The sequence below is a fragment of the Notechis scutatus genome, chromosome 2, assembly GCF_049901735.1.
Source record: "Notechis scutatus isolate UNSWTSFEM ecotype Mainland chromosome 2, rNotScu1.2, whole genome shotgun sequence".
NCBI classification, from domain to species: Eukaryota; Metazoa; Chordata; class Lepidosauria; order Squamata; family Elapidae; genus Notechis; species Notechis scutatus.
In genome coordinates, this window is record NC_142010.1 from 107,796,735 (window position 1) to 107,819,362 (window position 22,628).

The 22,628-nt window shown below is 40.0% G+C and overlaps 1 protein-coding gene across 1 annotated transcript in view; it reads left to right on the forward strand.

The window, feature by feature from the left end:
* The first annotated feature begins 6,188 nt into the window (after positions 1–6,188).
* SEPTIN9 (septin 9) overlaps positions 6,189–22,628 on the forward strand; it is a 282,859-nt gene continuing 266,419 nt past the window's right edge. The window contains exon 1 of the mRNA XM_026667548.2: positions 6,189–6,744. Within this exon, the coding sequence (XP_026523333.1) occupies positions 6,720–6,744 (25 nt within the window). The 5' untranslated portion in view covers positions 6,189–6,719. The remainder of the gene's footprint in view (positions 6,745–22,628) is intronic.

Here is a 22,628-nt window from a genome sequence, read left to right on the forward strand (position 1 = left end):
TGGGAAAGGCCCTTAATTGTTTGGAGTTGGAGCCAAAGCTGAAATCTGATGCCATCTCCATTTGTTTACTTTGTTTCTGCTATTTAAATCCTTTTACAGCTAATTTTCAGGGTGTTTCCCCCCGCTTTTTTCCCCCTTTCTGGTTCCTTTTCTGCCAGCCACTGGGTGGCATTGCACATCTACTGTTTGTTTTGGCAGTTTCCCTCTTATCCCTCTGTTTTGCCAAAGCTAGACTGGATAGCCTGACAAGAAGGCAAACCAGATGGAAAACTTTCCAACCATGGAGGTATGGAAGAAGAGGGATTGTGTGCTAAATGAAGCTGGCAGGGCCAGAGGTAAAACAAACACAGGAGTGGGGAGGTGGATATGCTTGATTTACAGGCCCATCACTCTGGTTTCCATCTTCACATCCAGCAATAGAGCTGTTTCCCACATACTATGAAGTTGCTTGGCAGCTAGTAACCTTGTAACTCTGACCTATTGTTTCCCTACCTTTTCTTATCCATGCAGTTCATCTTTGTTCCCCAACTCTGTCGTGGGAGGAAAACATCTGGCCACTTCCCATTGAAACTTTTCTGCTATATTTTTCCATCATGAATGGAACACATTTCTACTCTGGAGATCTTTTGGGGAACATGTTACATCTAACATAGGAGTATTCATAAAGTTCTCATACACATGGAAGAGCTAACATGGAGCTAACCAAAGGGTCAACAGAAATTCCAGCTGATGAAGTACATAATAAGAGTTGCAGGGTTTTGTTTCATTTTCAATCTCAAAGAAATGTAATCAGTATTAATAAAACCACAAGAGTCAGGGAAATGGTGGAAATGGTGAAAATCTCAATCTGACACACACAAACACACGTATAGTGTTTCCTTTTTGTTTAACTCCAAATGGACAAGACATTGTCTGAAAGAAGTCCTCATATTTCTTGCCCTAAAATGTTCCATGAAGTAATATTACATAGAATAAAGTAGAAACTAGTAAAAGTCCATCTTTATTGTGAACTTTTTCCTAATATCTGTCAACAAGAAAAATAGCATCTCACGCAATGTGTATATGCATATGAAATAAGTTGCCAACAGCAATTCTGATTCTGTAATTCCCCTAGCTCTATAAAATTGTAATATGCTGCTTGTGTGAGTTAATATAGATATTACTTTGTGCCCCAGGGGGATAAAACAATTCCTGCAACCCTACTGTGAGAGTACGAAAATTCTAGTCTTCTACTCTTTATTTGATCAATGAAAGACTAAAATTGTCTTTTTTGTTTGATTCTTCAGTTTCATCTCCAGATGATAAAATGGCTGTACTGTATTGTTCTGTAACAACTGTGTTCATCCAGAAACAGTATAGTTTGTAATTGTTTTGACATGTTGTTTTATTTGTGTTATTTGTGTTATTTTGGTGGGGTTTGAGTAACGTTTATGTTTTAACTGTAAGCTGCCCAGGGTTACAAATGTGAGATGGGGGGGGTAATACAGTAAATCGATTGATTGACTGAGTGAATAAAAAGAAAAAACAAATAATAATAATAAAATAAAATAAATAAAATAAAATAACAGAGATCCCTCTCAATTTCAGAAGTAATAATTGGTTAAAAAAAGAACATCCAAAGCAGAAAAGACTTATATTTTAGGGATTAAAGCAAAGGATAAATACTAATAAAGTAGCTATTGTATGAATTTTCTAACACAAGTATAGTTCTAGGACAAGGGAGATGTAGGACTTGTGATGCTTTTGCATATCCACAGGCATAAGCTCTTTTGTAGAACATGTTCAGATGAATAGAAGTCCACTTCCACTTCAGATCGACATGATGGAAGTCTGAGGTTAACTGGTACCGCTTGATACCCTTTCATCTTTTGTATGTTTAATAGGAAAGGCATATTGGAGAGAAGCCCAGAGAGATAGCCCTACATGAAACAGAAAAGCTGGATAGTGGACATTTGGGTATGATTCAGAATATTCTGAACCAGGAAGACACACGTCTCTCAAGCTATTTTCTGATTTTGAGCACTTAAAGGACTGAAAGCTGTGCTGCAGCTTCAAACACCCAAATCCCTCATCAGTGGATCCTCTTTCTTCTTAACCATGTTAATTGTGTATTTTCCAGAGGCATATGAAGAGTTCCCTTTTTTACATAAATCATGCTGCATCACAGCTTGCCATGCAGACAAATGTGGGCTAATTTATTTAGTATATTTTTATTCTACCTTTATTCGTTTATAAGTAACTCAAAACAGGAAGCACACACAATACTCCTTGATCTTCTTATTTCCCCCATAACAGCCACGCTGAGAAGTGAGCTGGATTGAGAGAGAATGACCGACCAAGTCACCCAGCCGGCTTTCATACCTCAATGGGATTAGAACCAGTGGTGGGATTCAAATTTTTTTCACTACCGGTTCTGTGGGCATGGCTTGATGGGTATGGCTTGGCTTGGTGGTCATGCAGGGGAAGGTTACTGCAAAATCCCGATTCCCTCCCCACCCCACTAACCTGCTTTCCAGCTCCGTTCTCCAGTGCAGGGCAACAAAAGAAGACCCAGCTGATCAACTGGGACTCAGTAGGCAGAGAATAGATTGGGGGCAGGGCCATTCAGAGGTGGTATTTGACGGTTCTCCAAACTACTCAAAATTTCTGCTACCAGTTCTCCAGAACTGGACAGAATCTGCCGAATACCAGCTCTGACTAGAAGTCACAGCCTCCAAGTTTCTAGGCAGCACTTTCACCACTACACCAAATTGGCTCTCTCTAGTTCTTCTAAATCAGGTTACACCTGCCCCCCGAAAGCTTTAGTTAGCATATACATTACATACATACATACATACATACATACATACATACATACATATAAATCTTCTGTACTGCAGATGTGATAAACTGTTACAGATGTGCTTTGACAAAGGACCACAATAATGTTAAATGACCTCCTTACTTATGAACTTTTTGAACAGCTTCTTAAAGAGCAACAATTCACCAGAAGCAAAAATTTTAGTTCCACAAAAAATGAAACTAATCAAAACAAAAAAAGTACTTTACTGGGTAGACTATTTTTCCCCTCTCACGAGACAATGGAAAGCACTTTTCAAAAGCAGGCTGACCTGACCCAAAAACCCTAAACTCACTGAGAGATCTGCTTTTCTTTAGAAAGTTGTGGACAGAAATTCCAACATGAAGAAAACGGAGGGTGCTGTCAGAAAAAGCCCTGACCCAGCTGGCATAATTCATGCATTTTTCTAGGCTGACCTGGCGTGTTTGGCATGACTGCACTCCACCTGGCTCCTGCTATTGCTCCAAATCCCCCTTTCTTTAATGAACTATGCATTCCCTCACTAATCGTGAAAAAGTAGGGGAGAAAGTTATGTAAAGGCCTGCCTATTGAGGGCTCCTGGAATGTGTATTTTATGAAACATTAACTTTCCCATTCAAAAGAAGTACTGGTCTCCGAATAATTCTGACACAGCATAAATAAATAAATAAAAAAAACTTCATTCTGTGGCCTCCCTCTTTTTTTATTTTTAAAATCCTTTCTGACATTTTTGGATCTTTTCTTTTCTTTTGGCTCCCAGAGCGGAAGAAATACTCCAAGCCACGGTAGCAACAGAACAAGCCTACTGTCCATTGCACTTAGAAAAGAATTCATCCTCAGAAATATTGCATTTGTGGGACTTTGTTTAAGTTACTTGGATGCGAGAGTCTGAGCAGGCTTGGGGAAGGGTACAAATATTTGGAATCCCAAAGGTGCTTTTTCAAAAGGCAACTTGGACTTTGTTTTTTTACCTTGAAGACATTTCGCTTCTCATCGAAGAAGCTTCTTTGGTTCTGACGGAATGATGGAGAATAGAAGGATTCATATTCTTTGCAGTCATCTAGTCATTAGCACACACTTTGTGCTAACAAGAGAATTGAAGAAGCTTCTTGGATGAGAAGTGAAACGCCTTCAGGGAAAAACAAAGAAAGTCTACTTGCCTTTTGAAAAAACTCCCTTGGGACAACCATGACCAGGTTGATTGAGAATCTCCATAGACAAATATTTGAAATGTTATTTTAGCATGGATTAGTGATCCAGAGATATCAACACCTGAATTCATTCAACTCTGAATGTTAGCACCTTAAAATTACACAGGTTATAACATTGATAAAGAGAAGGAAAAAGATACCCTCTAGAGCACGGGTGCCGCAGTGGTGGGATTCAATTTTTTTTACTACTGGTTCTGTGGGTGTGGCTTGGTGGGCGTGGCAGGGGAAGGATACTGTAAAATCTCCAGTCAGAGGTGGTATTTGCAGGTTCTCTGAACTACTCAAAATTTCCGCCACCAGTTCTCCAGAACTGGTCAGAACCTGCTGAATACCACCTCTGCTTTGCCGGCATCTGACGTTTCATGACATTTTTCTCTTTCACGGAGCTGGGTGTGGGTGTGGCCTGTGCATGACGCATCTGGCCCATGGACTGCCAGTTTGACACCCCTGCTCTAGAAAGATGTTGTAGAAGCCTGCTTATACCTGATGGCAAAAGATGTTCATGGGCATGTCATAAGCGCCAACTGGCAACCTTTGTCAAGGTTTATGAAGCTCCTCTAGAATAATGCTTCTACACAACAAGGGCAAAAAGTCACAGTGGCAAATGCTGAATCGCCATCCTTTTTACAAAGCTATGGGATGGCATTGTAGCCTTTTCCAGCCTGAGGATGTCAATCTCTCACCTCTGCAGTCTCCCTTTTTAATTTTTCTTTATTAATATCACAACGGCTGGGGAACTGGGGTGAATGGAGAGACAGTGAGTGCATTTCAACTCAGTGGACTTGATGAACTTTTAAGGGCCTCAAGCTGTTGTCTGCATTAGCCCAGGGCTGACACTGGGTGCACCTGCCCTATTTTGCTTTCATTTTGAACGGCTCTGTCAGCAGGCTACGCACCTGGATTGTGTGCCCAGAGATCTGATAAACCACATTTCTGCTGCCTGTTTTGGAGTACAAAACAGGGTGGAGTGGGGTTCTAGCATTTTCCTGGTGGACTGTCTATGGCTTGATGACTCTAGTCCATTTCTGGAGAATTCTCTTCTGATTCACAAGCTACACACATTCTCACTGATGCAGATGAGAAATTGTTATTAATTTATTCTAGAGCCTTCCTTCCTTTTTCATATTTGGCACAGGAATACGAAGTAGCTGCTCCTAAATGGTACCTTATCAATTCCAATGGATTTTCACTATAGAAGGCAAATAATATGTGTATCCTTTTCTCTGACAAAAATAAAAAGAAGCTTCCATCTTCATTCTCCCCAATAAAAAGAGGGACTTTTCATAATTATATAGGCTGCTTATCATCCAAGGTCTATGGATACCATTATGACTTTCCTTATGATTTATGTAGCAAGCTATGCCAGAATTTAAGCTTGCATTATGAAAAATTAACTAGGTCAGACCTACTTGGTACTTGGATGGGAGACCACTAGGAAGAATCTGTCTGTATACTATATACTGGAAAGTCAAAAAAGACATCAAGAAAAAAAGAAACTGCAAATAACTGTTGCAAAAAAACAACAACTTCAATATGGATATGAAGTCTACATGAGTAAAACCTAACTCAAAGACATTTTTCTTGTACATATACACTTTCAGAATGTGTTATTTGCAGCTAACAACATTGAAAACAATAACCACAACAACTTCTGACAAGACAGGGCAAGAAAGGGTAGAAAGCAAAGTCAGTTGATGAAACATACTGCAAAGATTAATCATTTTTAATCCTAAATACATATATATCATTCTCAAGTGGCAATGCTCCAAGAAGTGAGAGTGAGCAAACAGTATATTGGATTTCATTTCATTATTTCACTAAATATCAATTGCCTAGTCACATATTTGAACATTTCCCCCCTTCCTTGTTTTTTATTCCCCTCCCAAAATCTTTTGTTTTCAGATGAAATGTTCATGTCTGCTAAGTGATTTAATGTTGAAAAACACTCAGGCACCATTACCTGGCCTCTTTTTACCTAGGAATTTTGTGGAGATGGCAAGACAAGCTTATCAGTGCCCCATTTTCTTTCCAAGCTATGAATGGCAGCACTTATACAAACCTTACAATCAGGGTCGATACATTTATACTTACACAACCGCAGCCTTGAGCAATAAATTGCCTTCTCTGGGCCTTTCAAAGGAGGAAAAGAACTCATGTTTACAGTAAACGGGCAGACAAGCCACAATGTACTTTGAACTGGAGCCTGCTCGAATGAGTCCTGCCTCCAACCTGAGCAGCCAGCACAGCTGAGAAGGGAACACTAGGAGGAAGACTCAAAGTTGGGGCAAGTGGGGGAAGAAGTGCACAAAAAAGGGGGGATATCTGGCAGGGAGAGGAGCATGTGTGTGCCAGGGCCAGTTTATTTGCAGAGGGGAAAAGGTGAAATTTCTCCTGCAGCTGAACTCTTCCCTGAACTGCCTCTCTCAGCTTTAGCCTACTTGGAACAACCCACGGATTAGAAAAGGTGTGTTCTAATGAATGGGAGTGCTGTGCATTCCCTGCCCAGCTGCAATTATGATTAGGTCTGTATGTAACCTGTAAGAGGAGAGCACTTCCTCTGTGAAGCCCTGCCTGCCACAGCAAGAGGATTATCAACCTCCTTTCACGGCCCCGTTGGGGATTATTTACAAGGGAGGGCAGCTTGGAGAAACTTTCTTCCCTTCCTATGTAACAGCTGGAATAAGGACAGCATGAAAAAGACATCATCATATACAGGTGAGTAAAAACTAAATATTTCCTCGGGAACATTCTCCTCCTTTGCACAGAATGAGAAACTACTTGTTGCAAACTACTGCTTTGTCTTCTATTGGCTCAACTCTTTAGAGTTGCAAGTGGGTTTCAGGGGAGAGAAGCGGAAGGGCATTGACAATAAAACAAAACACCTGAGTGAATTAAGCATATGATAATTCTCAGATTGAAAGGCAGATATCTGTGTACATACAGGTATAGACAGACCAAAAATAGCCTTTGGTAGCTGAAAGCCTTGGTATGTAACAAATTGGCATTTAAAACGGTATCTACAACCAGCCCAACAAGAGTTGCCACTCAAGGCTCCTACAGTGGTTTTATGGATTATTTCATACATTACAACAGTCATAGTTTTCTATGCTTTTCTAACTCTTGGGCTCTGCAGTGCATAGGTTGCTTGTATACATTGAAAATACTTCATAGACCTTGATCTTATGCTTCCAGGAGGCAGCTGATCTCTGCAACTCTGAGGACTAGAAACTTGTCATAAGGTTTCATACACATTTACATACTGGAGGGCTGAAGTTCTAAGATAATTTAATAGAGAATGTGTTTCGGTATATTAAGAAAGCTGTTGCATAAGCTTTAAGTAATGTACAATTGAAGATACTGAGAATGTCAATATTCTGCAGGTGTCCCTTTCTTGCTGATGACCATGTGAAAATTTGGAAAGTATTTCCAGAGATCCTAGCTTGCACAGAGTAACAAACATGGCTGGGATAAAAATGAGAATTTGACTGCACTTGTGGCATATTGGATAAAATGACACTGTTCCTGCCTGGATAAAATGACACTGTTGTTTGCAGCAAATATTCTACTTGGCATGAGTATGATTAAAGCTGGTGACCAAGTCCACTCCTACTCTGTATTACTCAAAAGTGTTAGACATACTATACAAGGAATCCTTGACTTACAACCACGATGGAGAAATCAAAAGTTATATTGCTAATCAAGACAGCTGTTAAGGGACTTTTGTCCCATTTTTTTTACCTTTCTTGCTGGAATTGTTAAGTGAATCACCGCAGTGGTGAGTCAGTAACATGGATGTGAAGTGAATCTGGCTTCCCCATTGTCTTTGCTCATCAGGAAGTCGCAAAAGGGGAATCACATGACCTGTCACTGCAACCATCATAAATATGAGTCAGTTGCCAAGCACCTGAATTTTGATCACATGCCCATAGGGATGCTGCAACAGTCATAAGTGTGGGAAATGGTCATAAGTCCCTTTTTTCAGTGCTATTGCAACTTCAAAAGATCACTAAATGAATGGTTGTAAATTGAGGATTACTTCTATATAGATCAAAGGCATATGTGCATAACAGGTAGACTTATTTGACCGATGACAATCATGGCCTAAGGAAAACTGATTTGAAATTAAGAGGGGTAAGGGGCAAAGAGCATGAATTAATTGAAATGAAATAAACATAAATATGTTTTTTTGGAGAAAGTTTGGCAGTTCGAATCCCATCGGGCTCAAGGTTGACTCAGCCTTCCATCCTTCTGAGGTGGATAAAATGAGGACCCAGATTGTTGAGGGTAATATGCTGACTCTGTAAACCACTTAGAGAGGGCTGTAAAGCACTGTGAAATAAGTCTAAGTGCTATTGCTATATATGCAAAACATTACATCTGTGGGTACCAAGACTGGACAATTGTAAAAATGCTGTAACTATTCCTCTTCATAAAGGGGATGAGTAGCAAGGATGAATGCAAACATACAAAGGAATGGCCTTTTTAAGTGTCCCAGGGAGGATGAGGGAATTCTGTCTGAAAGAATATGAGAGATGACACTCAGTCAAAACTGGAAATTGCAGTGCCATGTTTTACCAGGCAGGGCAGTGGTGGGATTCAAATATTTTTACTACCGGTTCTGTGGGCATGGCTTGGTGGGCATGGCAGGGGAAGGATACTGTAAAATCTCCAGTCAGAGGTGGTATTTGCCAGTTCTCCAAACTATGCAAAATTTCAGCTACCGGTTCTCCAGAACTGGTCAGAACCTTCTGAATACCACCTCTGAGGCAGGGGGTATGTGGACTAGAGCAGGGGTCTGGGAATTCTGGGAGTTGAAGTCCACAAGTCTTAAAGTTGTCAAGGTTGGAGACCCCTGGACTAGAGATTTGCTCCTTCATTGAGAACTGTGGGAAAGTTTATTGTGTGTCTTGTTGATTCAGAAAATGAACAAATTTCCATTGGCTTAAAAGCTATGCCAAGCTTTAACAATATGGACCAGGTACAAATTAGTCTTATTTGTGGGATGGGGCAGAAAAAGGGGAGAGGAAATTTTAAGAAGTGAAACCGATGCTTGGATCCTCAGCAAGTTTTGAAGCACCAGTTGGGCCCCTTAAAAACCCACCCTAAAAAATAAGCCTAACTTTTGGGCACCAGCCCACTCTGGGGAGGGTGTTCATTAGAGCTCTTGGCAAGCAGTGTGTTTTGCACTTATGTCTAACTCCTCTCACACACCCATAGTGCCTACTAGCCTTTGTGGAATGGTTCTGCATAGCCAACCCCTGTGTGCTTTGGCCGAGCTTCAATCATTTGTGAGAAAAGGCCTGCCTAGAGCTCTGCCAGATGAATATAGATTATGACTAATTGGATTCTTTTTTTCATATCTATATCTAACTGTAATAACTCTCCATGTAATTGCTAAAATGGAGCTGATATGTGCATTGGAAGTCAACTCTCCATGCTGCCAGAAACATTTTTGTTTCAAATTGAGAATATTATAAAACAGTAAAAAAAATAATTATTATTATGCCACAGTATGTGCTTCATGAGCCTAATTAAGGTAACTTCTAGAATAAATAGGCTCTTGTGATCTCCTTTCTGTTGTTTGTTCCAGGAGCTAAACCTGAATTGCTAAACCAGTATTTCATACTTCTCATAATTCCTCGGAAAGTGTTATGTGGAATGTAAGAAACAAGGGTAAATGTGATTTAACCCAGAAACTTCCCAGATTTATTGGGTGTTGATGCGGGACTTCAGCCTAATTTTACATTATGTCATCATTTTATTTATAACGTGATATTATGCTGCTTCAATCATTTTAGCAGCTTAACAAAAGCCATATATGATAATTATATGTACTGTATATTCCACTTTTCTACTTATGTAAGCCCTCTGGGTACCTTGTAACAATGAAGCAAAGTTGCAAACTACAGAACACAGCAGTACCGAGTAGGCGCGGCTGAATGGGTGGGCATGGCTAGGTTGGGCATGGCCAGGTCGACGTTGCTTGTGTCAGGGGTGGGCCCTGTCGGGGACTGGGGATAAAGGGGTCTCCAGCAGAAGGGGGCGAGGCCAGGATGGGTTCTGGGGCCTGATCCACCAGAGGAACAAAGACAGACAGCAGGTTGCCATGAGGCAGCTGAGCCGGTCACCATCGTTGCCACGCTGCAACTCCTGCACACGCTGCCCCTGCCATCAAAACTTGTTCTTCAGCAGGCCTGCTGCCTGCCCATCACAAACACCCCAGTGAATTGGAAAGGCAGGGAGTCCCCATGCTCAAGAGGCAGCTGGGAATCAGGTGGCCACAGGCAAGCAAAGACAGACAGTGGAATAGAGCATGCAGGTGGGTGGGCAGCCGCCCAGCCCTTCCAACGGACCAGATGTGCCTCTGCCTGTTGCTTAGGGCCAGCCTGGTGATCACAGCATCCCAGACCCACCTGCACTGAGTGTGCTGCTGAGCTTCTCAGTGGGCAGGCTGCTGCTGGACACCATTGGCCCCTACATGCTCACTGCCTGCTGTGTGCCCTTTGAAGGGCATCCAGCAGGGGTGGCCAGTCCCTCACTGTCTCTGAGGCAGCCTTGTGGGCCAAATATCATTCCTGCCTTCAAACAATAAGGCCAGTGCACTCAAGTGAGCAGGGAACCGGGACCATGGACAGTGTTGTTTCCTGCTCCTGTTCTTAGATCTAACCGCTCACTTGGGATTGCTGTCCTAGCTTTCCATTCCCCACGTTCTCTTTCTCGCCGGGAAAAATGAAGAAAGGCATGGACGCTGCAATTATCACTTTCCCCATGTGAGTTAATGTGTCTGGAGTGAGAAAGAGTGTGGTCTGACAGAGGGGGTGGGGGTGAATCGAGCCTTGGAGCACTTTTGCAATGTAAAAGAAATGCATTTTGGAAGCAGGTCCTTTAAAAACTTCTCCAAGGATTCCCCATGGACGCTGCAAGTATTGCTTTCCCCTTGTGAGTTAAAGTGCTGGAGTGAGAAGGAGTGCAGTCTGACTGAGGGGGTGGGGGAATCCACTCAAGCCTTGGAGCAATTTAAAGGAGCTGCTTCCAAAATGCTTGTCTGTTTAGTGCTCTGTGTGTGAGAGAGGGGGGGGGAGAAAAGAAAGAGGAAGGAAGGAAGGAAGGAAGGAAGGAAGGAAGGAAGGAAGGAAGGAAGGAAGGAAGGAAGGAAGGAAGGAAGGAAGGAAGAGAAAGAAAGGAAGGAAAGTAGAGAAAGGAAGAAAAAAAATAGGGAGAGAGAGATAAAACTCTGTGCTATTATTTTTAATTGTTCCATTATTTATCATGTGTTAATATTTTACGCTGTCCCTACACCTAGAGTGATTTTTCTGCCTTTCTTTTGCCCAGGGCTACCACATATTTTTCAGGGTTTACATGCATTCAATGTCAATAGTCCAGAGCATAAAATATACATTGTTTAACAAGAGTTGAAAAGGGACCTTGGAGGTCTTCTAGTCCAACCCCCAGCTCAGGCAAGAAAATTGAGGATGCCAAACTCTGAGTAGAAATGCTGGGAAAGGTGTCAGAATAATACTTAGAAGGGACCTTGGGGTGAACCCTATACCATTTCAGAGAAATGGCTGTCCAGTCTTTTCTTAAAAACTTCCAGTGATTGAGCACCCAGAACTTCTGGAGACAGGCAGTTCCACTGGTTAATTGTTCTCACTGTCAGAAAGTTTCTCCTTAGTTTTAGGTTGCTTCTCTCTGTTCAGTTTCCATCCATTGCTTCTGGTTTGCAAGCCTGTTGCCTATCACACTCTTGAGTAAAGTATGTGAGCCATTTCCTCCTTTCAGTGGTCCATGAAAGTACATCTATAGTATGCAGATAATAAAGTCAAAAAAGGTGAACAACATTTTTACAGAACTATAGATAAGTTGAGGCTGGGTGACAAGGAATGGCTGGGAGGGGAGGGGCCAGGTGAGGCACCCCTTGATATGAGTGACATTGAGTTGCCATGCCCACCCAGTCACATGACCACCAAGCCATGTCCACCCAGTCACATGACCACTAAGCCACACCCACCCAGTCACATGACCACAAGCCATGCCCACCAAATAAGCCACACCCACAGAACCGGTAGTAAAAAAATTTGAATTCCACTACTGCTGTATACCTGTACCTGTGAAAATCTACGAAAACACACACACACACACACACACACACACACACACACACACACAGTTGTTAGGGGGACTATAGAATAAGAGATATGTAACCCATCCCCTGCTCACAGTTCTTCCATTCCGAATCATCTCTCATTCTTCATTTATTGTTCTGCAAAGTTTCAAGCAGGTGTTTCCTCTCTTAATTAATTTTCATGAAAATAGAGATTCATTTACACACACTTGCATTATAGCATGCACATATTGAGAAACTGATTCCAAAAAGACCTCTGGAGCCAACAGTTCCAAAATTCAATCAAGACAATTTTTACATTTTATTTATTCAGCACTAAAAATGGGTAAAAACTAAAGCAAACGTCTTGATTCCTTCATAGCACAGGTGTCAAAGTTGATTGCACGATGTGACATATCATGACATATTGTGACATTTTTTGCCTTTGCGGGATGTGCGTGGCCTGTGCATGATGCATCGGGGCTGCCAGTTTGACAGGGCTGCTAGAGGATTACTTATGTTAGTAAATTTCATGTTAGTAAGGTACATACAAAATTCCACAGAAGTAAGCAAGATGATAAACTTTTCCTACAGCTCTCTCTCTGGGACCAGAGTATTCAAATCTATCCTGAATTGTAGTTGATCTGGGAAGTCTCCCAGACATAAATCATTTACTGCAGCTATTGAAAAGACTATGTGAAGATCCAAGTGACTGATAGAGAGGATAACATCATACTTAAACTGTTTGCAAGTTCCTTACTTTAAGCTCTTGTAGCATCAGTAGCCACTGAATAAATATCTAATGCTTTTTCCTCTTAGTTTATAATTACAGAAGGAATATTATTGTATTGATTGGAAACTTATCTTAGGGACTTATCATTTAAATGTCTGATATAATAAAGATTCTATGGATATCCAAAGAGTGCAGATTACAGAAGAAAAGAATGTAACACAGTCAGTAGAATGTGATCATCTCATAATACATTCCCAAAACCGGGAAGAATTTCCCGACAGAAAAGTAGAGTTTTGTGAAGAAAAGAACAATGACAGTCTTTTCAGATTTCTGAAACCTAGAATTCTTTCACTTTGAAACTTAAAATGGAAACTTACAGATTGAACTAAGTTAAAATGAGTTTTATTTGATTTGGGCTGTATTTATATGAATCATTTTTGTCAACCACGGTTAATTGCTTAGCATAATGTGTATGTAAATCAAACCAATGTGTCATAAACTCTAAAAGTATATTTAGGGAACTACAAGAATTGTTTCAAGCAACAGACTTGTCTTTTTTACAGGATGACCATTTATGTACTGCCACAGATGTGACATACTTTATATAAAACCTTCACCTTGTACATTGAATTACTGGCAGAGACATTCCCCATTCTGTTGGCCTCTGGAAAGGTGACACTAAAACTTCTTTTCACTGGGCCAAAAGTGAATTTTGGAAGGCAAATGCAGCATACCTGTAGTGGGAAAGGCTGGTCCAAATTCTCCCTCTTCTAATTTATAGACAGTTCTCCAAAACCAGCAAAGTAATAAAAAGAGTAGCAAACAATCTTTGTCTTGAGAATGCTATTAACTGAAGGGTCTTCAAATTTGGCAAGTTTAAGACTTGTGGACTTCAACTCCCAGAATTCCTGAGCTAACATGACTGGAGGAGGTATTCTGGGAGTTGAAGTCCACAAGTCTTAAAGCGGTCAAGTTTGAAGACCCCTGTATTAACTATTTGGCAGGTAAATAAAGGCTGGTTTGGTATATACTATTCAAAGTAAAAACAGAATCACTTTGATTGGCTATGTTCATTTTGTCCTGGCTAAATATAATGCTAATTCTGTGCATGATATTTCTGAAGACAGATGTAAATATGCTTTTCAGCAATCAAACAAATCACAATATTTTTTTTCCGAAGAACTTTACTGACTTTTCCAGATCTATTAAGCTATATGTGAAGTTCGTATATGGGGAAATCAGAACTGAATATCACAGTATAGGATTTGATTGGAGTTCAGTTTTGGAAATGGACAGCTGATCTGCTAGTCAAGTACATCAGTGGTAAATAGTAATATAACTAATATCAACAGAAGCAATACATTAATGCCTAGACTCTTTGGGGTTTACAATCCCAAAAGGCTTTAGCATCTCTGAATAGGAAGCAGGTTTGGTAGTTAGACCATGGTTTCCTTAAAACTTTATATTTTGCATCTGTACTGAGTTTAAAAAGAAAAGTATATTTATGAGTAATGAAGATTTTTAACTGAAAAAGAATAATTCAAAACATTAGCTTGCATGGAATCAGGTTTCTTTTCTGTACTATCTCTCTATGATTACCCAGCCTTTCGCACTTATACTACATGATCAGTAAATCTTTTATTTATTTAACTAATTATACTTACAAATTTGAAGACTCTTGCCAGTGCACAGTAATAAACACTATTCTTGGGAAACCAGATCTTCTCCTCCAAACTGTTCATAGTTTATTTGTTTGTTTTGAGATAATTAAACATTTGTTCAGGTGGCTAGTATATTCAGTTACTTTTAGTAAAGGGTCCTTTAGGACAGAGAACGTCTCATATTCCCTGAGATTATTCTGCTTTATTGGCAGAACATAAATTCTATGTGCAGAATAGTTAGCTGCAACTTGTAACCTTCCACTTGGGGATTCCAGTAATAGATGGTTTCAGAAAACATGATTCAAACAATTGAAGAACTATAATACTAACCTTTCATATTCTCTGAAGATATGCCTTTCCTGCTTTTAGCTTAGAACCAGATTTAAGAGTTCTGGAGAGCAATGCCATGTGGATATTATCAATAGTTCTGAGATGACCCCATTCTGGTGGCGCAGTGGTTAAAGTGTAGTACTGCAGCTATGTCTGCTGATTGCTGGCTGACTGCAGTTTGGCAGTTCAAATTTCACCAGGCTCAGGGTTGACGCAGCCTTCCATCCTTCCGAGGTGGATAAAATGAGGACCCAAATTGCTGGGGGAAATATGCAGACTCTGTAAACCACTTAGAGAGGGCTGCAAAGCACTGTAAAGTGCTATATAAGTCTAAATGCTATTGTTTTTGCTATTCTGGATCCATCTTCTGAAGAGGTCCAGCTGTTGCCTCCAATTGGTTTGACAGCAAACCCTTCCAACTCTTCAATCGCAACAATTGCTACTGAAATGCAAGTGAAATCTACAACAACTGTTGTACTATGAAGTTTCTATAATTGCAAATTAACAGCCTTGCATTTTCTGGCTAGCCAAGCTCACCAAAAATAGTAGATAACAGCTGGACTTCTCAACCACAACAGTTGCCCTTCACATTACAGTTGACCATAAGATACTACAGATGAATCAACCTCTGTTAAGATTTAAAAAAAACACAATATTTTATATAAAACAACTATCATATTTCAGGAACTGTTCATGCCTTGGTGAAACATTTTTAAATTAATGCCATATTACTCATTATCTTGGCATGAAATATAGCTTGCCTCGACATGTTCAGTTCCTGGAAGATAAAAGAGTGGTTATACATGTATGGCTTTTTATTGATTCCAATTAAAACAAAACAAGGCACACTGGTTATTAAGTTCAGTTTAACTCTAATGATAACGCTGAACTCCAAAAACTAACTACAGCTGAGCTCTTAATTTGTAACTCTGAATTTAGTTGCTGTTAAAAGAGGGATATTTAGTGTACCTTAAGCAAACACAAGAAGCACTCATCTTGACACATCCTTGGGGGATGTATTGAAAATAGAAATGTTTGCCAATATAATTGCATCAAAGGGAGATCTGATTTTTATGACTTTTGAGGTTTTAATGTCTAATGTTCTTAGCATGTTTATTGTTTTATTTTACGATATAAGCAGCCCAGAGTTGCTAGACACTGACATGGGCAGCGTATCCACAGTAATGCATCCAACCCATAATAAGAAACAAAACACTGTATTATTTTCATGGAAATCTACTGTATTTTTTTACTCTCAAGAACATTTGTGTCCTTAGAGAACTTCTATTCCAGTTAAGCATGATTACAAGGACAGGAGGTCTGATACGAGTTGCCATTTGAGATTTCCTCCATGTCTGTTTGCTGAAACTAAACAGGGCTTGATTTGGTCAGGACCAAGATGAAAGATGATCAAAGGACTGCCTGCTTTGAGTTCTGCTATGGAAGAAAGGCAGGGTTTAAATGTATGAAAGAAGCAAGAGTTCTTCATACCAAGGGGATATAGCCCTTAGACTTTTCCAACAGAATTGCCAGCCTGTTACTCTCTGTATGTATTTGGTATCTGTCCCCCAAATTATTTAGCCAGCCATTTACAGAAAATAACAGCTTGGATAAAGCTGTTACTGATAACTACATTTTCAATAAAAGTAATAAATGTTATAAATCTTCATAGGTCTATGCAGGTAGTCCTTGACATACAACAGTTCATTGAGTGACTGTTACAATGAATGAAAAAAATGATTTATGACTATTTTTCACATGACCATGGTAGCGTTCCCATGGTCACATGATCAAAATTCAGACACTTGGCAGTTGAGGGTTACAATGTCCTGGGATCATATGATTCCCTTTTGCGGCCTTCTGACAAGCAGAAGAAAGCCAGATTGACTTAATGGTGTGACTAACTTAACTGCAATGATTCACTTAATGTGGCAAGAAAACTAAAAAAAAAAATGTAGCAAAACTCATTTAACAACTCTCTCACTTAGCAAGAGAAATTTTGGACTTAATTGTGGTTGTAAGTTGAGGACTACCTGTAGTTGGCACCCAATTCTTCTAGGAAAATGTTGGCACCAAATAAAGAAAAGCATGTAATTGTCTCACTCAACTGAATTTCTAAGGTCAGAAAATGTAGTGTATGAGACAACTCAGGAGAAGAATTGGATTCCAGATAATGTAAAAAAAAAAAAAAAACTGCCCACAGGACATAATGTGAAAGTTCATCTGAGTGAAACTTTTAATTGTTAGGTAGGATGTTCGAAATTAGTCTGGCCTGAGCCATAAGCTGTGAAATGCCAGATTTTTGCTCTACTTTTGATTTATTGTTACTTCACCTTGAAAAGTTCAACCTGTCAAGTGATTTGAAAACAATTGGTCAGTTTTGTGTTTCATTTCAATTTCAGCTTGTATCGGGTGAAAAGTTCTCTACAAACAAGTTCCTATATGCTTTCAGATAACCCATTTTTCCCCTTTGAATCATTGGAAAAGAAAACACACAGTAAATGTTTGCTTTCTGGAAGAAACAGTAACTGTTGTACCCTGTAAAGAACTTTGTGTTTTTCCTTTAACATACTAGAAGAAATTCCTGTGGCCTCTTTTTGTAAAATTATGTGAACTAGAGCAGCTTGAGTTTATAACATCATATTAGAGGTTAGCTCTTTTCTCCAATTTTTCCATGCATCAGCCTCCTTCCTCCAGCCCTTCCTCACAACTAAAAAGCACCTTTTTTTCCTTCCATAGAAAACACTGTGCCCTTGTTTTAAGCAACTGCTTTTTTATTTTTTGGGTGGTACAGTCACACTGTAATGCCAGTAAACAAAAGTCACAGTGCACTGTCAGGTTTACCTGTGGACTTTGGGATTATGAAATATAACCAATTCACATAGAACACTTGTCAGATTCATTCATTAGTCATCTCCGACTTTAGGGTTAACAACAATCTTAATTTCAATATTCTTTAGCGTTGTGTTGGAAAATCAATCCCTTCTTGAGCAAGACCCTTGTGGTTAGGAGAATTGTATTTCTTATTTCTTCATCACATTCCTATCTCTGTAAAATATTGACTCAATGTTTGGTTATTGACTAATGGCCTGAAACACATTCTCAGGTATATTTTACACTCTAGGTTCTATTTCCAATAAAGTATCCATTTACGTAATCAGCAAGAAAGATGCCGAAGGGAAATAGAAATTTTCATAAACGCAAGTATTTAAAAATGGTATTCATAATTTATAGTCATTCTTTGGAAGTGTTTTGAATAATGAAAATTGCCACGTAATAGACCTGATAATAACAACAGCACTTAGACTTACATACTGCTTCACAGTGCTTTTACAGCCTTCTCTGAGCTGTTTACAGAGTCAGCATACTGTCCCCAGTAATCTGGACCCTCGCTTTATTGATCTTGGAAGGATGGAAGGCTGAGTCAACCTTGAACCAATCAGAATTGAGGAAATTACACTCCTGGCAAAGTGAGCAGAGTTAGCCTGTAGTACTGCAGGCTAACCACTGTTTCAGATGGCTCAGTCTATAATCATAAGCAAAAAGGGATCTTAAATATCATCAGGTCCAATCCTTGCTCATCTAGAAGCAGGTGACCTTCAAACCTCTGTGTGAAGACCTCCAACAAAGTAGAACTCATCACTTTATATATTGATCTGTTCCTCTGGTGGACCACATACAACCAAGAAGTCCTGATGTCTAGTTTCAACCTGTTTTCTTGTAGTCTTACTCCATTGCCTCTAATCTTGTCAGACAAGATTACCAGACAGGTCCATTCAACCCTTAACTTTTTTTTTTTGGAAAAGTTTTATCTTATAACTTTTCAAAAGTTATATCTTCCTTTAAATTTATTTTTTATAACTTAAACTAACTGTTTCTCATAAGGCTTGGTTTCCAGACATTCAGTAATTTGGGAGCCTTCCTCCAAACTTATTCCAATCGGTCACTGTCCTTTTTGGACTACAGTGCCCAGAACTGGACACAGTATTCCAAGTGAGAGTAATCCATGGTGGTATAGAGTAGAACAATTGCTTCCTGTGATCTGAACTCTATGCATCCCAGAATAGCATTTGCTTTTAAACAATTGCAATGTTGGCTGATCTGTAAATTGTGGTTGACAATCCTCCCCAGATAATTTTACATGTGCTACTGCCAAGCTAATAGAAAAATATAAAATACATCTCTCCGTAGAGAGGAAAAGTCATTTGTAAGCCTTTTAAAGCAGTTGGTCAGAATTGATGGAGAGTTTAGTCCTCTATATTCCTTTCAGATAGTTCTTTATAAGCAGAGCTGAGAGAATACCTTCAAAAAAAGGACCGTTTTCTGTAAAGTAGGGCACACAACTGTCCTTTTTCCAGTGAGAGAATAGATTCTCAAAGGACTTGGCTACTCTGTACAATCCAAATGCATTTGAATATGTTTATTTTTGATATATTTCATAATAGGTGTAGCAATGTTAATATATAACAGTTTTTATTTAAACACACTGAAATCTATCTTTTGTATGCATGATTAGAATATAATTGATAGATATTAATATATGGATTTTGATATGGATCTTTGGTTATTCAGGTTTTCTCCCATGTAAAATTGGAAGTATCTAGGCGACATTTTGATGAAGTCTCATTCATCATCTTCAGGCTTGTGTCTTCGGCTTTGTGCTTCTCGGAGTAATGTGAGCTTGCAGCTGCTTCTTCCTTTTAACTGCTAGTGGGGGTGTGACTTGATTGGTTGGGGGCTTGGCTGTGTTCTGATTGGTTGGGGGGTTGGCTGTGTTCTGATTGGCTGGGGTGTGTTCTGTTCAGGTGGGGGCTTGGTTGTGCTCAGGTTAGTCTTAGTTGCTGGGGGATTTGAGCTGGTGAGCTGTGATCCTGTTGTTTGGCTTCGCGCTCGTGGTCGTGCCACATCTTCATGGTGGGCATCAGTTCGCTTCATGTATGGGTCGGAGGGGTTTGAAGCGGGTAGTGATGCAGCTGCGGTACGGCTTCTGGTCCGTGGTTGTGTCTCATCTTCTGTGTGGGTGTGAGTCTGCTTTCTACGTGGAAGTGTGGTGGTAGCTTCTTGTGTGGCCCTCGTGGGTGTGGGTCTGGTGTCATTCTTCATGTTAGGTACTCGTTTGTTAATGAGGGTGGGTTTCCAAATGGCTGGTAGGCGGGAGGTATCATCTCGTTTATTCATGCTGTGTGGGCGTTTTTCTATCTCTATGGCTTCTCTGATTATTCTGTTGTTGAAGTGTTCGGTTTTGGTGATAGTTCTGGTATTTTTAAAGACAATCTCATGTCCTGTGGCTTTGAGGTGTTGGACCCGGGAAGAGGTTGGTTCTTCTTTTTTGATTGAGTTCTTGTGTTCTTCAATGCGTACACAAAATCAGCAAGATCCTCCAAAAACACAACATTAAAACAGCATTCTGCACAAACAGAAAAATATCCACCATCCTAAGAAACCCTAAAGACAAAATTGAGTTAGAAAACCAAGGAGTATACGAAATCCCTTGCACAGCCTATCCCACCACATACATCGGACAAACTAACAGAAGAATAAGTGCACGCATTGAAGAACACAATTGACAACATTTTGATGAGGTCCCACTTGCCATCTTCAGGTTGGTGCTTTCGGCTTCGTGCTTGTGTGATCAGAGCTGCCGTCTCTCTATAAATACTGGTGGGGAGATGTGGTGTGCTGGCTCTGTTGTAAGCGGGTTGGTTGGCTGTGTTGTTATTTCTTGATTGTTTGTTGGAGTTGATGTTTGCAGATTGGCTGGCTTTTTCGTAAGAACATGTGTGGCTAAGGTGCTGGCTGTGTTTCCAGCTGTCTGGTAGGCGGGAGGAATAATCAGGGAAGCCATCGAAAAAGAGAAACACCCCCATAACATGAATAAACGGGATGATACCTCTTGCCTACCAGACATCTGGAAACTAGCTCTTATCAACAAATGAGTCCCAGCCACGAAAACCAACACCGGACCCAAAACAACACATGACGCCACCACCAATCTCCCTCACCAGACTCAAACCAAACCCATCCCATAGATAAAAGACAACCATCATCCAGAAACCACACCGCAGCTGCATCACCAGCTGCCACACACCCCCGACCCCAAACTAAGCAAACTGACACACACCATGAACATATAGCCAGACCTCAAACTCAGAGCCAAACTAAAACCTGAAACGTTACATCACAGCCATCCGCTCAGGATATCACATCACAGAACTCAGGAGGTTACACCACAAAATCTCAGGATGTTGCAACACAGGAAGCTGATAGACACACAGCCAGCACCTCAGCCACATAGGTTCTTACGAAAAAGCCAGCCAATCTGCAAACATCAACCCCATAAATCAATCAATCAAGAAATAACAACACAGCCAACCAACCCACTTACAACAGAGCCAGCACACCATACCTCCCCACCAGTATTTATAGAGAGACAACAGCTCTGATCACTCTTTGCTCGCACAAGCATGAAGCTGAAAGCACCAGCCTGAAGATGGCGAGTGGGACCTCGTCGAAACATCACCAAGATATGGAGATGGAGATGTTGTTACTGATTGTCCTCTGTATTCCACATCCCTTTTTGATAATCGTACCACAGAGGTAATATTGCCAATTTGCATGTATCTTCTAGAAGCTATGGGGTATAGCTTATGCATATGCGAAACAAGAAACAATTTATACTACAGAAAAACAACTGAGAAGCAATTTATACTACGGAAAGCCACAGCAGATTTTCCCCCCTAGAGAGGGCTGCCTTCTTGGCAAAGGCCAACAATTCTGGGAACTGAAATCCATGCATCAGGAAGTGATCCCAGGGGAAGAATGTATATGCGTGTGTGTACCTTTCAGACAATCTTAACTCCTGTTGATGACATAGACAGATCTATGTACTTTCTTGAGAACATTTTCAGAAGTGGTATGCCCTTGCTATCTTCTGATGGCAAAGAAAGGTTGACTGGCTTAAAGACAGCCAGATGGTATCAGGCCTTAAGTAGGACTGGAATTGAGATTTTCTTGCTCATAGTCCAGCATCTTAACTGCTAGACCAAACTGGGTGTGCCATGTGGTAAAATTAACTTCAAAGATTCTTAAAAAAAAGCTATTGGTATATATTATTGTTTTACATTGATGGGAAGTTATTAAATTCTTCTAAAAGTTATTAAATTCTTCTTAAAACACATACTTTCCATTTTGATTTATTTTCTTCTTAAGTTTGATAGCTTCTCTTAACTGAAATCTCTTGCAGAGTTTTTAGTTGGATATTCAAGTTAGTAACTTTTCTGGTGTGCATGCCCAACTTTAGAGCCTTTGATTAAAGTTTCCTTACTTTAACCTGTTCCTATGATTTCTCCTGTTTGTTCTTTGCTTAATTATGATCCTGGGGCCTTTGTGATTCATTGTAACAGGATTTCCTGTCCATTCTTACAATGTTTAGAGGAAAATTATAGAGCTTTATAATCAAGATTGCTCAACCCTTGATCCACAGCTGTAAAAGCCAGGACCTGTCTTTCCCACAAATATTATTTGTTAAATATTATTTGAATTAAGAAACACCTACATGCCACAAAAGGCAAATACAGTATCTATTGTCTACTATGTGTAAATTAGCTTGCAATTTTGGTCAAGCAACCATTGTAAAAATACTGTGATGATATATACATTTCTGATATCTTTTCTGGATATTAGATATCTGATTGTGGCATATAAGAACAGCTTTATGCTTTTGGACAATAATTGTTTGCTCTTTTTTTTTTACAGGATAGGTAGTCAGGTGAAT